The sequence below is a fragment of the Euprymna scolopes genome, chromosome 14 (genome assembly GCF_053919585.1).
Source record: "Euprymna scolopes isolate OS-2025 chromosome 14, ASM5391958v1, whole genome shotgun sequence".
NCBI lineage: Eukaryota > Metazoa > Mollusca > Cephalopoda > Sepiida > Sepiolidae > Euprymna > Euprymna scolopes.
The window spans coordinates 21596006-21610804 of record NC_136495.1 but is presented as its reverse complement, the minus strand read 5'-3'; the positions used below and the strand labels follow the sequence as shown (position 1 = coordinate 21610804).

General features: G+C 36.9%; 1 protein-coding gene across 1 annotated transcript in view; it reads right to left on the bottom strand.

The window, feature by feature from the left end:
• LOC145292900 (uncharacterized) overlaps nucleotides 1–8867 on the bottom strand; it is a 44084-nt gene extending 35217 nt beyond the window's left edge. Inside the window, exons 1-2 of the mRNA XM_080139035.1 lie at nucleotides 8765–8867; nucleotides 947–1033 (exon numbers count right to left, since the gene is read on the bottom strand). Of these exons, the coding sequence (XP_079995161.1) occupies nucleotides 947–1033; nucleotides 8765–8807 (130 nt within the window). The 5' untranslated portion in view covers nucleotides 8808–8867. The remainder of the gene's footprint in view (nucleotides 1–946; nucleotides 1034–8764) is intronic.
• Between the last annotated feature and the right edge of the window lie 5932 nt (nucleotides 8868–14799).

The window sequence follows — 14799 nt, the reverse complement described above, 5'->3', positions numbered from 1 at the left end:
AGTCAAATATAAAAAAAACATGTAGAAAAGCATATTGTTGATGAGGTTAACGAACATTTTACATGCGTTTTTTTTTTTTAACATTTATCGTCTTACTCCTCACAAGAAATATTTTGATCAAGTTCTAGGAAATGCACTCTGTAAGGCTTCAACTTATCTATTTGAGAATAGTCTTGTTTATTGACAGTCGCCAGAAGCGCCCCTACGGGAAAATGCGCCGATTTTCTCCGGCTAAAATCCAAATACAAAGTTTCGCATGGGTTCGATTACCCTATATATTAAGTTTTATGTCTATAGATCAAAACTGGCGGAGAAGTTTAGTAAGCAATTATTTTTAAACGAATATATATTATATATTATTATATATTACAAATTTAGCGTATCTTTAGATATTTTGGTGTAAAGATGTATCTATACTCATTCTAAACGGGTGTATGCGAAATGCTGCTGTCCGAAAAATTTATATTGACTCAGTCACATAATATAAATATTTGTTAAAATATACACGTCAATTTCAAAAGGTAGACAGAAAAAGAAAGATACTCTAGCCTTATGGACTACGTGCGTCTGATGACTTCCTTTCTGACGCAATATATTGACACTTAGTCCTAATTCTAAAAACAAAATTACTACTAATAGAATTTACCACAACTCTAACCTTACATGGAAAATATTGTTTTTAACATTATTTTCACACACTCACATATAATCTTGCGACACATTCAAAGCTCTGCTGAAATGACCTTTTGTGTTCCCATCAGAATTCATTATCCTCGACGGTGTGGTTCGGGCGTATGCAGCGCTGGCTCTGTACACAGATCATTTAAACATAAAAGAAACCTCCTGGTTATTGAACATGAGTCCAATGACACTGGTAAACGATAAGAATAAAACCATTCAATAAAATTTTCATTAAGGAATAAAAATTATACAAGTATATCCTCACCTGAGTCAAAAGGCTGTCTTTCGGAGGGGCCGTACTTAAATATCGTTTTATTGTGAAGTGCATTAAGCATTTTCAAACTTTCTATACCTGTGGAATAATAAACGAACAAAATGAAGTATTTTGTATAGAAAATTGAAAAACATAACAACGCGACGTTTCTGATTTTTTTAGATGAGGATTGGTTATTCGTATTATTTGAATTCATCGGATTACTGTTCTCATCTTGAGTGAAGTAAAAATTATAGAACGATGGAGAGTAAGAGGAAGCAGCACATATGCTGGGGAATAACCAATTACTAAGTAGACCTAGTATAGAACTTAATACGATATAGGAACCGTTAATTATAAACAATAAATAATATATACAAGTAATAAAGTAAAAAACAATAATATATATATATAGATAGATAGATAGATAAATAGATAGAGTAATAGCTAGTAATAAATATTGATGTTTACAACTAGAAATAAAAATAGGTTCAAACCTCCGAAAATCCGTACTAGATTTATTTGCAAAGACCCGTGATTCAAGTTTTAAGTACTCTAATCATAGAGTACTTGGAAAAATCAATTGTAAGAAGTGATATTCTCCTGAAGGTTGAAGATTCAATCCTCAGTATGGACGACCGAAAAATACAATTGCGAATTACTTAGGACCTTTATCCAGTCATGGCTGACGGAACAAGAGCATGCTACTCCTGTGAAGTAAATAAAAGATTCCGCTCAAAATCCCGTCCAAATACCCGTATTTGACAGAAACATTCCCGAGTTCGACAAGATATACCTGGAGAAGGTTGGAGGTTATATCGACCGAAACGTTGTGAAAATCACACTCAAAATGAGAACAGTAGTCCGATGAATCCAAAAAATACGAATAACAATGTGATTAAAATTGAAAGCTTTCGTCATAGTTGCCGTTTTTAAAGAGAGGCTACTTTTTTCATTTTGCTGATTCATTTAAAAACAAGTCTTCCTTTTAAGATGCCATTCATGTCGAAAAATTGTGACCTTTAAAATAAATGCATGTATTTATTTTTTTACAAAATGACATGATTACGGTGTTCAAATTTCAAAAGGAAGAAATTCTATGGGAATAAGAAATTCACAAGCAGTTCCCAGTCGTATGTATATCTCTGTCAGGGGAGATGACGACGTTAGGTTTTTGCAACTCTTGCAGGGAGGTGTCGGCGTCCTCCTACATACGACGCCTGGAATTCCAAGATTGGTCACCCATCTGGTACTGACAGGGCTCAACATTGCTTAACTTCGATGATCTAACGAGAACCTGTGTGGCAGCGTGATTATGCCGTATATGTTGGAGGAATACAAAGATCAACAATTAGTAAACCCTAACTAGAGCATAAACAATTTTATTAATGAAAATTTGAGAAAAACGAAACATTTTTATACAATTTTATAAGCATACAAAATTATTTTCAATTACTAAATGGTCATAGTACAAACACGTGTTTGATGAAGAAAATTGAGTTAGTAGTCACAACTCAAAATGTCTATATTATTAATAATACGTAATATACGTATGTGAGTATTTGGCAGCGTGGAATATTGTATGTGAGTGCGTTTTTTAACTTTTTCTTGTTGGTGTGTGTATAGCTGAAAGTGACAATTCGTTTTTGTTCGCTTGACTATTGTTAGCGTGTAAGAATATGTGCGCGACATGAAAAAAAGGCTCAGTAATTGAGTCCTTTACGCCTCCTTCAGTCAAAGGCACGGAGCGGGGAGGGTGAGCAGATGTTCTTTGGACCCTATTCAAGGTGCGGCCGGCTGGAGAATTCTAGATAAAACTTACTTTATCGACTATGTCTTATAGGAGTTTCTATGTTCGCATTGGCTTGTTATTTTGGCATAGATCTTTCGTGTTTGAAACGATTTTTAATTGAAAATACTTAATACGTTCCTGTAAAAACTTACTTGCTTACTCCATTTTCCGTTTCTCTTTTTCTTTTGTTTTTATTGTTTTGTTTTTCTGTTTACTAATGAGTAACTACTTATCAAGGTTGAAAACTACTCAAGGATAATGGTTTATGTTTCTCAAGAAAACTCAGCGATCACTAAAATTTATAAACAAACATCTCTCGCGGCGAACGAACCAAGTTCGAGGCGCATTTGCCTCGTTTTATAGGAATTTCCAAGTTCGTGTCGGCTTATTACTTTGACACAGACTTGTTAATTTTGGAGTTTGAAACGATTTTAATTAACTTTGGAAAGTAAAAAAGGAAAGTGAATTCCAACAAAACGAATAAAAAAAAGAATGTAGCAATTAGACACATTTGCTTTTTAGCGTTCGAGTGAATCATTTCGCGATTAAATTGCCACTAATGAATTCATACATACATACATACATACATTTAAACAAACAGATGAGATTTTGGGTTCACAGCGTTGCCTGGGTATTTGTAGGTGTGTGTTGAGCAAACAAAAAAAGTTGTAGTAGGCAGGCAGGCTCGAACCCGTGAAGCGAAGGCGGAAAAGAAAGTGGAGGTGTGTGTATGGGTGTTGATTGAGCAAAACAAAAAACAAAAGAACAAAAAGCGAGCGAAAAAAAATTGGTAGTAGTCAGGCAAGAAGGCTGGAACCCGTACTGCGGAGGAAAAAAAGAAAGTAAAAAAAAACGTGACGCGTTTGCTGTTGCGCCCATCCAAAACCAGAAAAAAAGTAGGTTTAAATTAAGGCTAGACAATCGAAAAGAGGCGATAAATTTCGAAAATATCGGCGAAAAAAGTGACCTCTCTGTAGAAAAGTGCCCAGATGAGGGTGATGGAATTAATGTTTTTGGCCAATTTTTCGATATTTGTCGTCCGAAGGGTCGTACTTCAAAACAATGTGAAAATCGTGAAAATCCGTGAAAATCTGTCGCTTCTGTCGAAAGTTTTTGCGAGACATCCATCAATCCATCCATCCATCCATACATACATACATGATGATTGCAACGTCTTGTCAGACGAGTGCCACTCCCTCAAACATTTAAAATCCATGAGCCCAAATGCCTGAGGGAGTATCTATACAAAGATGATGCTACAAAGTCTTAGCTTTGTACGACAGCTAAGTCTCTCTCTCTCTCTCTGTTCAAAATGTTGAGATCGAGCAACAAGCAAGAGCAAGATAGCCAGCAACAAGTTAAACTGCAGACCAGCTTAATGCGGGTACTGGTCTCCCGCTTTATGGTTTTTTAAATCAGAGATTTGCTTCTCCTAGAAAAGTTGCCTTCACCACGGCTTACATACATACATACATACATACATACATACATACATACATTTAAACAGACAGGTGTGATTTATATTATAGATTTCTACCGCTTTTTGAGGATTTTTATCTTTCGGTCTCTTACATATCACTCGCATTGATATGTGAGTGATAAAAACAATTCAACATCTTCGCATGTTCCACCGCCATTGTTTTATATGTTCTAACAAACACTAATATTCAATTAGAACTTCGTGCAGACCAAACAATTCTGGTGCACGATCTTTGTGGACTCGATACTTAAGTCCGATTAACAACGACAACGGCCACGAGCACAACGACAACAATATCGTGTTATTTACCATTCTTGAATGCACGGCGATGAGGTGTGTTCATACGAATCGAGGATATGTCCTCGGCAATCAGTCGTTGGTCATCCTCTGCCTATCCTACTCTTAACTAGACGCATCCCTTCAGTTCTTTCGTCATTTATCCATTATTTTCACTTCAGCAAACACCATAATACCACATTTACTCTGTAGATTACTCGGCGTAGAATAACTTCAGTAGTTTGAAATTAATTTTATTTGCAAGAAATATTTAAAATTCCATTTAAAAAAATGATGGGGAATAGAACAACAAAAACACCCAAAAAACAAAGAAAAATAAATAAACAAAATCGGTACTTGTGCATAATTTGAACCAGATGTACCTATTTACTATGCCTCCCCACGGGACAGAGTTAGACACCAGGGTCGTTTTTTAACGTGGAGAAAAGGTACAAAAATAAAAAAAAAAATTGTCTCAGTCGTGAAGGATTTCTCCTCCACCGAAAGAGAACAAGAAATGGAAGTGCAGCATCTGAAGAACAGAACTCAGCGTCCGATCGGGTTTGCTCGGAACATGACGTCATGCGCTCGCGTTTGATTGTAATCTGACGTAAAACGTCGAACAGTCCATCGATGCGCTGGAAACTAGTAGACGAACTTTTCGAAACAAATTGGAAGAAGAAAAAATATTATTAAATTCAATAAGCAGCACACTTATGAAAACTCTTTTCTGTAAACTGTCTAACCCACCCCATAAAAAAAATAATGAATATTTCCTGTTTGGAGAAAGCTTTGATGACGCCTGAATTAACGGTATCATGCTGTCAGGAAAAAAACTAATTGCAAAAAAAAAAAAAAAAAAAAAAAAAAAACTGCATTTCCTGTGGCGAAATGTGTATCACCGCAAAGCGAAGATCTGTGAAAGATGGCTGTGGGTAGCGTTGCAGTTGCACATGCACGCAATGTCGACAATGGACGTCCATACGGACAGGAACATATTTTTCCAAAATTCAAAGCTGCAGATCGCCACCGTCATCCGTTTTATTTATTTGTGGGCCTACGATATGGCAACCAGAAAAAATATTACGCGAAAATGTGAGGTCGTGTCATTGCATACTGTTACTGACTTGAAGAACTTTATTCAGGACTTATGCCGGCAAATCATTTCCTAACCCTCCCCGGCAAATTAGTGGCCCGGAGTATACCGTCGAAATAGACGAACCAGTATTCAACCGTCGGAAATACATCGTCGGGCGACTATTAAAGTCACTATGGGTGTTCGGCGGTTATGACCCCACGGAGAAGGATGGATTCCTCGTTGCAGTGCCAAATAGGAACGCCGAACCCCTTCTTCCTATTATAAAACAATATATTCTGCCGGGGACTACGGTCATGTCAGATTGTTGGAAAGCGTATAGCAAAGTGGAAGGAGAAGGGCTTCACTATTTAACGGTGAACCATAGTCTTCATTTCGTCGACCCTGACACCAAGGTGATCACGAATCATGTAGAACGGATGTGAAAGGAAGTTAAACAACGTAATAAAAAAAATAATGCGGGGCCAGCCGGGAGCTTCTCAACAGTTACCTTTTGGAGTTTGTGTGGAGACGAATTTGGGCATGATCCTTTTTGTCTCCATCCTAAACTACATTTCGGATAGTTACCCGGTTAATGAATTTTCTTACGCATTCGCTTTTTTCACCCCAGTTTGCCATCGTCTGACGCGGCCGTAGAAAAGTCAATGTAAACAAAACGGCGAAAAAAGAAATATGAAAGAAAACGTTGTCCAGTCCCACCCTACCGAAAAAAAATACTTTATTAACCTTTTTTTCTTGAAAAAAAAAATAAGTTTCTTTCATTGTTAAATTGACAAATTTTCCTGACAAAAATTTTTTAAAAAGAAAAAGTCCCACTTTACCGGAAAAAAAAAATTATCAACCTTTTTCTTGAAAAAAAAAGTTTTCTTTGAAAAAAAAAGTTTTCTTTGAAAAAAAAAAGTTTTCTTTGAAAAAGAAAAAAAAAATTTATTAGCCTTTTTGTTTTAAAAAAGAGTCTTTAATTTAAAAACTTTTTCGTTGGAGAAAAAAAAACAAATTACAGTAAAAAAAAAAGTTTAACTTGTTACGGTCGATCGTTGTTTCTTTGTTTATTTTTTGTTTTGTTTATTTCTTCTGTCAAAATTATTATGTTTACATGTTTTCTTCATTTTTTTAGCAGCGTTTGTTACGCTTTCATAATCGGCGAAGTTCGGCGGTTGCCGTCATGTGGAACAAAGCTGATCAGACACTGAATTACATCTTGTTCAAAATATGCACAAGTACCAAAATCAGGGACAGGTTAGTAAGGTCATTCCAACCCTTTTTAAGGGTATACTGCACACTGTTTTCCGTTTTGTTTAGAACCGACAACAAGCCTTTCTAAATTGGAATGGGACTTAAGTGGGAAGAATGGAATAGGTAGGAGCAGATTGGATGGTGTCCTTCCAAGATAGACCGCACTTTGATCTCAGGCCAAAGTCTGGGAAGTCAGTTGTTGTCTAACAATGTTCGCATTACTAAAGAAAGATCACGTGAATCCAAACAGCAACAGATATGCATGCTATTACGAGTTTGATGCAACCAGAGAACAAACCCTCCAAAAAAAGCTACCTGGCTAACAGGGCTTTGGTGAAACTTTAGAAGGAGTCGGCATCAGGATGCGTCGTCCTATGGTTATCTCTACCTCTGCGTTTAGCAAGCAACTATGTGTCAAACTAGAAACCACAGATTCATGGAGTGATGATACCAACACTGCTACTGTGCATCATCATCATCATCATCATCATCATCATGGCAATCGTCATCAACAACAACAACATCATCATCATGACAATCGTCATCAACAACAACAGTCGCAGCAGCATCCTCTACGGTCCAACCCTTCCTCCTCACCATGCAAGTGGCATAGCTATCAGGCTGACAGGGTTCTGGTAAAAAAAAAATCCAGGAAGAGTTGGCATCAGGGTCCGTCGTCCTCGGGCTTTTTCTGCTTTAGCATATGACAAGTGAAGAAGTGTCGTGCGCGCCACCGCAAATCAAAAAAAGAGAAATTGGTGACAATGCTTTTGCGACATTCCTTTTTGTGTTCGGGGATCAAACTTTATCTGAATTCGTATGCCACCATTGAGCCATGTTAATCTGGGCATTGAGGGTTAACAAATACCTGCGACCAACGAGGATGCCTTATTGTAGAAAAGACAACCCTGAGGCACGATCTACGTGAGTTCTATGCAGAAGTCTAAATCGCCTAACAAACAAATGAAACAAATCAGTAGCAAACACACAAGCAACCATAGTGTAATGGGGCCGCAAATGGATGCTAACATTTAATGCTAGTAAGACTAAGCTGCTTTCCTTAACAATTACAATACGCCTCCAGTCATCGATATCCATGACAAATAACACCCTATCTGAGAATTCTTCTTTCAAACTCCTCGGCCTAACATTCACAGGCAATATGAACTGAAGCAAATAATTGAGGACATTGCAAAGGCGGCTGCAAAGAGGGTGGGTTCCCCCCTCTATCGAGCTAGAAGACTACTCACACCTGAGAGTATCCGGTACCTCTACAAGGCCACCATTCGCTCATGAATGGAGTATTGTTGCAACATCTGGGCTGGTGCATCTACCACTAGCCTCTCCATCTTGGATAAGGTCCACCAAAAGAGTTTTCAATCAAATAGGTCCCACTTTGTCAACTAAGTTCCAATCCTTGTCCCATCGTTGCAATGATGCATCTCTGTGCCTGTTTTGCGAATATTTTAATGGAATGTGCTCCGATGAACTCCTTGCACTTGTACCACCCTCGACGTTCATATCCCCGACTAACCCACTTAGCAACAAAATTTCACCTCTTCACTGCTGGCAGTAAATACTAGAAACCTTTCTACTCTAATAGTTTCTTTCCTCGAACAGCTAGACTTTGGAATTCCCTTCCTGCTACCTGCTTCCCTGACTGTACTGATATGCAGAAGTTTAAATGTAATGTAAATCAACATCTTGCTAAGCTTTCCTAAGCATGGTCCCAAATAGTAGCCCTTTACGTCCAAGTCGCAATATGCCTTGTTAGGCGTGAACGTGAGTAAAAAAAAATGAAAAAAAAAGCAGATCACAATAGATGTCATTCCACTCATCCTTACTAAAAGAAAATATAATCAATCAATAGTTTCCATTCGAATATGAGGACATGATTTTATTAATGATTTTCTTTAAGTCAATGTAAATTTAAGGGTAAGTTTTACTTACCAAATAATTCAAGCAAGGTAAGGAAAATATACAAAATCCACATTTTGTCTAATGTTTAATAAAATGATCAGCGTCTCTTAAAGGATAAATAAAAACGGAAAGTGACGTCATAATAAACCTGAACTTTGATTGGCTGTTTTGCTTGCATCGATTCACACACATCAGTCTTCAAATATTATTACTTTTTCATTTGATTTTCTTTCGGCTTATTCGACTTTTTTATGAAAGTCCAAGCCGGGACTAATAAAATATTTTGTCTCTTCTCATATTTCCTATTTTTAGAGCGAAGATGTGCAGAATAGTGCAGCACTAATTTTACGGAAATTCCCGAAATTTGAGGGCAAATTCTGTACTTAGTTGAGATAAGAACGACGATGAAATGGTCGATGGACAAGACACCTTCCAACGCACACGCGCGCGCACACATTTTCGTACACTGAATGTGGGCGCCCTCGAAATACCACTGCCTCCCTCCATCCACGTTCTAGCCATATCAGAAAAAAATTATTCTCGCTCCTTTAGTCGGACTAATATCTACAAAAAGAAGGCCAAAAGAAAATGTATACAATAATATAAATAAAAGGTTCAACACTTTTTTTATTAAAAACTTTTTTTTTTTAATCTAAATGAAATAAATAATACATTTTTTTTTATTATTTAAACTTTGCCTTTTTGTGGGAAGGGGGTTTAAATAAATTGTTTGCTAAAAAGGTTTCTTCTGTTCTGTCTACCTCAGAACTCAATAATCTCTTTAATTGCCGGTGTTCTATTCTGCATAAGTACCGGGATAAGTTTATTATTTGCTTGCCGTGTGGCTACAACAGAAAGTTGAAAGGGTTTATAAAGGAAAAGGGCTAGTATAATTGCTTTGTATTTTTTATTTCAGAAAGCGCTTAGTTGAAGAAAAATGCGATAAATGAAAGAAAATGATATACGTATGTCAAAATTTTTTATTGATGTTAGTCCGTCGAAATAGTGATGGCCATGTGATCATAGGGAATGATGAATGACACATGCTCAATTATGAAACAAGGGTTGCGCAATCTCCAACCCAACCTCTCCGGAATCGGCACTACTTGAGTCCAGTGGCAAGGAGTAGTTCAGAGCGGCTGAAAACAATGAGATAGGCAGAGAGCACACACAGCACCTAGTATTTTTAAATGGTTACCCAATGGCGGTGATCTAACAGGAACCAGTGTGCCAACGTGATTATGCCGTATATTCTTATAACCAAACCAAAAGTGCACTCGTTGGTATGAGATTATGGTATTGACTGAGGTCAGAAAGTCAAGAAAATAGCGTTAATGGACGACTATATGTCAGCTGTAAGTTAAAGAAAACGCAAATAACAATGATAATGTTGTATTATCGGGTGTGTATAAATAACAAGTTTATATACGTGCGTTCATGCATGTCTAGTCTATAAAATATACGTGTATATGAAATTGATGCTCGTGTCGTCTACTGATTATAAATGTTCGTTGTGGCTGTGTGCATGCGTGTTTACGCATATTCAAATAGAGTTCACGTAACATGGACAGGGTATCATTCATTAGTTAGGGACGGGTTCAACAAACATGACAGATGAGTATAAAATGGCTGTTTGATAGCGGACTACTAATCTTAGGTTGCGGCTTCCTTCGTCTCTTGGACAATGCAAAAAAAAAAAAAAACTTTCACTGTGAAGTAGTAACAACGGGACTTCTTTTTGTTTTTTTGTCGTTTATCCTCATTTTTACATTTAGGTGTTTCCCTCAGGGATTTACAACACTTTCTCCCTTTAGTCCTTACACCGTCTCTTAGTAGCTCAATTGAATGATTCCATAACTGATAAAGTCAACCTGCTCTCGTGTCTGGCTACCTCGTTCTCTGTCTTTTACTTGTATATCTAGTCTATATATCAACACATACTCATTCTTTTTTACCAGATGAATTCCGTTGTTTATTGTTTATAAATAAAAATTGAATTCCTAAATGTATTTCATAGTTTATAAATTTAAGTTAAAATTCTTCCGTTAGACTTTTAACATAAATATCTTAGCTAAACATTCCTTTCTTCCAAAATATTCTCTTTGTGTATCTTTTTCTACATAACTATTAACAAATCAATAATAATAATAATCGTTCAGACCTTTGTCATTTCCTGCTATAACATAACAGATACTATACTGCGATCATAGCCAAAAGGTCCAACATAACACTAATAGACGAATGAATTCTGGTGCTGAAGTTAAAAAGAGAGAAAAATCAAATTACTAAAGATGCGTCCAACGTTGTTACTAGAAAGATAAGGCCAGATAGAGGATGACCGTCGTTATGATAGGCAGTTGAATGGGTGAATAGCAATGATAGATATTGCGTATGTGAACGGCCTTGCAAAGCAGCAGCAGCACTTCTTGGAAGAAATGTACGGAGGAAGAACGTATTGGGAATTCCGAACAGTGCTGGATTGCTTTGCTGGCCTGAATATAATGAATCGCATTAGTATGGCAAATTGATTCCTTTCCTATTAGTCGAGATTTTCACCGGTCCACCCGAGGGATAGAGAGTCAAGATTAAATTGCTAAATTGTAGCAACTCAACCGACAATTCAACTAGAGTTAATGAAAGCCTCGAGTTAACTCGAAGCACCCGCCCAAAACAATGTGAAAAGTTTATTCCAAAATACAAAATTGATGATATTAATGTACTCTCGATAAATCACAGATATTTCCTTTTCTACTATAATAAAAGCTGAGATTTTTTATTGTCGCTTTATTATTATTTACTCACTAGGAAGAGTCACACAGGCTATCATAAAAAAAAATTCTCTTTGATAACAACTTGTGGTTTTCTCTGGAGTCTGAGTGGCAAAAAGTCTGCTCAGATTTTCAATACTCTTCATCTCTTTTGATAACCTTTGCAAAAGAATTTTCGTTATCTCAGCAGCCGCTTACCATTGATTTCTCGTTGATAGCGACTAGAATTTGGGTGGCAATAAGCCTCTCGAAGTTTCTAGTCCTCTTGACACTCATCTATCGGAGGTATGTACATTAGTTGGTTCATTTTTTCATCTGTATTAATGAACTTGTATCTTGATTGACATTTTCTTAGTATATTATTGTTCAAGGGCATCATGACTATGATGAACAATAGTGGTGATAGGGAATCACCTTGGAAGATATTTCTTTGTATTTTAATCTCAGTTATGTATTGTCCATCAGCTGTCAGTTCAAGTCTCTGTATTTTCATTGCATTTTCTATCAAATTGATAATCTTGTCTGATATTTTGTACATTCTCAGGCATTCTATTGTCCATGCTTGCGGGATCCTGTCATACACTTTCTTGTAGTAGATCCATGCTATGGCCAAGTTTTTTTTTCTATTTTTTTACGTCCTTCAGGTTCCCTTGGTCTATATTTATGTGTTTCTCTTTTTCTTTTTTGGCACCATTTCTTTTCACATAGAACTAGTTAGCGGTTATGAAGAAAATGATAAATTTGTTTCCTCAGCGGTGCTGTTAGTATTTTACACATTGTAGGTAAACATATAATAGGTCTGTGGTTGCTATGGATGGTTCCTTTTTCTGTTTACTTTTTGCACATTATTATTATCATGAGCTCACAAGGAGCTTTCACACAGGTCATCAAAGATCTCATTGAATACAGCCTGTGATGTTCCCTGGAAGCTGAGTGACAACAAGTCTCCCCAAATTTTCCAGTACTCTCCACCTCTTTCGATAACATTTGCAAATAAATTTGCATTATCGCAACAGCTGCTTGCCATTGATTTCTCGTTGGCAGTGGCCATTGGTCTTTATTGGAATTTGAGTGGCAATAAGCCTCCCTAAGGTCCCAGTTCTCTTCGCATTTATGCAGTGGAGGTCTGGTCAGTGCTTACCCCTCGGTGTTTCCTTCCTCTTTGACTACTTGGCTATTTGGTCTCACTCTTTTGGGGGATGCAGTGATGTGGATCAGGGGATGGGGGGTGGTGGTAGGGTTAGAGAACTTATAGGTATGTAGCTTCAATGTTCTTGGTTCCATGTAGCGCTTCATGTTTTGTCTCTGTAGTAATTTTTCTGGTCTATGCTTGTTGTTCGTATGTGTTAATCTCCACACTCAAGGGTTTTCCTTAATATTTCAGTTGTTTTCATTATTGTCGTTCGTTGTATTTTTTCCAGTCATTCCTCTGATTCCAATTTCTCTCATTCTTTTTTCAAAGTTTTTCAGGATTGTTCCTAGTACTCCTACTATTATAGGTATTATTTTGGTTTTCTTCATCTTCCATTTCCCTTTCAGCTCTCTGGCTAGCTCTGTGTATTCCTTTTCTTTGATATTCTTCCGTTTTTCCTTTTCTTTGATATTCACCCCGTGGTCAGCCGGAACAGCAAAGTCTACGATTTGACAGGATTTTTCTTTCTTGTTCATTATTACGACATCTGGTCTTCTTGCTTGGATGGGTTTATCAGTTTGTATGTGCATGTCCCATAGGATTTTGTGATTCTCGTTTTCAACTACTGTTGGCGGCTTATGTTTGTACCACTTGCCCGTGCGTTCGAGATGCAGTTGTTTGCATAATTCCCAGTGTACTGCCCTTCTCACTTGGTCGTGTCTGTTCTTGTATTGTTTGGGGGCCAGTTTACTGCATTCACTCACTATATTATTATTATTATTATTATTATTATTATTATTATTATTATTATTATTATTATTATTATTATTGTTGTTGTTGTCACGCCACATTTCCAGTACTCTCTACCCTTTCGATAGCCTTTGCAAATGAATTTGCGTTATCGTAACAGCCACTTACTATTGGTTTCTCGCTGGCAACGACCATTGATCTTCACTGGGATCTAGGTGACAGTAAGCCTCCCCAAGGTCCCAGTCTTCTCTGCACTGTTCCAATCGATGTCTGATTAGTGCTCTCACTCCTCAGTTTTTCTATCATTATTGACTTTTCACAGCTGTTTTGTGTGGATTCAGCCGAAACTGATGCTTTTTTATTTATTTATATATTTATTTTATTTTATTATATTTTTTCATTTTGAATGTATAAAAAAGATGTCTTGTAGTTTCAATTATTTTTTGTACTCGTAGATTGATGCCAAACTCTGCTAACCACATCTGAATCCGGGCTTTAAGTCGTTTTTACAACGTTGAAGGAGTTCGCGATCCTACACCAGCGGTCATTATCGACAGAGAAACGACATTCTATTCAACTACAACGTCCTGTAATACGACGATGGTCAGATCCAGTGACGATACATCAACGTCAGAGTTCATGGGTAATATTTGACCTGTGGTGTCTTCACCGGGGAATTCCGAGGAATTCAATCATGGCTATTTTTATACTCATTAAAAGTGTTCAATTGAAGGGTGACTGATGTTTTATCTAGACGACTTATGGCCCGAAGAATCACAGGTCGTTCACTAGTAAACTATTAAAACTCTATGGATATATCTTGTTCCGGTGCACACTGAATGATGTCATCGTTTTGTAACGTCATCCATTGAAACCGAGGAGAGCATAACAGTTGACAGTGGATGACATCATTGAAAGATTACATCATCGATTAAAGCATAGAGATTAGAATAACCTTGCGCAGCGGATGACGTAACAAAATTTGATCTTCCATAAGACCAGAGGAAGTGGAGAAGAGATCCACTATGAGGTTTTACTGGTGGCCTAACAAAAATCCTGTGAATCGTGTCATCTATCTTGCTTGTTTATCGCCGTGCACACTTGATGACGTCACAAGAGATGAATCATGTGAATAAAAGGAGGAATAAGAGAAATGGTGGAATGAAGCAAATGGCGTAATTGAGAGAGAAGGGGAGGAAGATGAGAAAGGGGGAAAGAGAAAAGGGGAGAGAAGAGAAACAGTCGATTGAAAGTAAAAGTTTTGCTTTTTTACAAAAAATACATTTACTTGAAAATTGGTGAATATCTATAAAAAAAATTATACATTTAATAAGATATTTGTTTTTGTTTGTTTTTGTTTTTTTTTTATTTTTTTGTTTTTTGTCCCAAACAAGGCATATTACTATTTGGACATT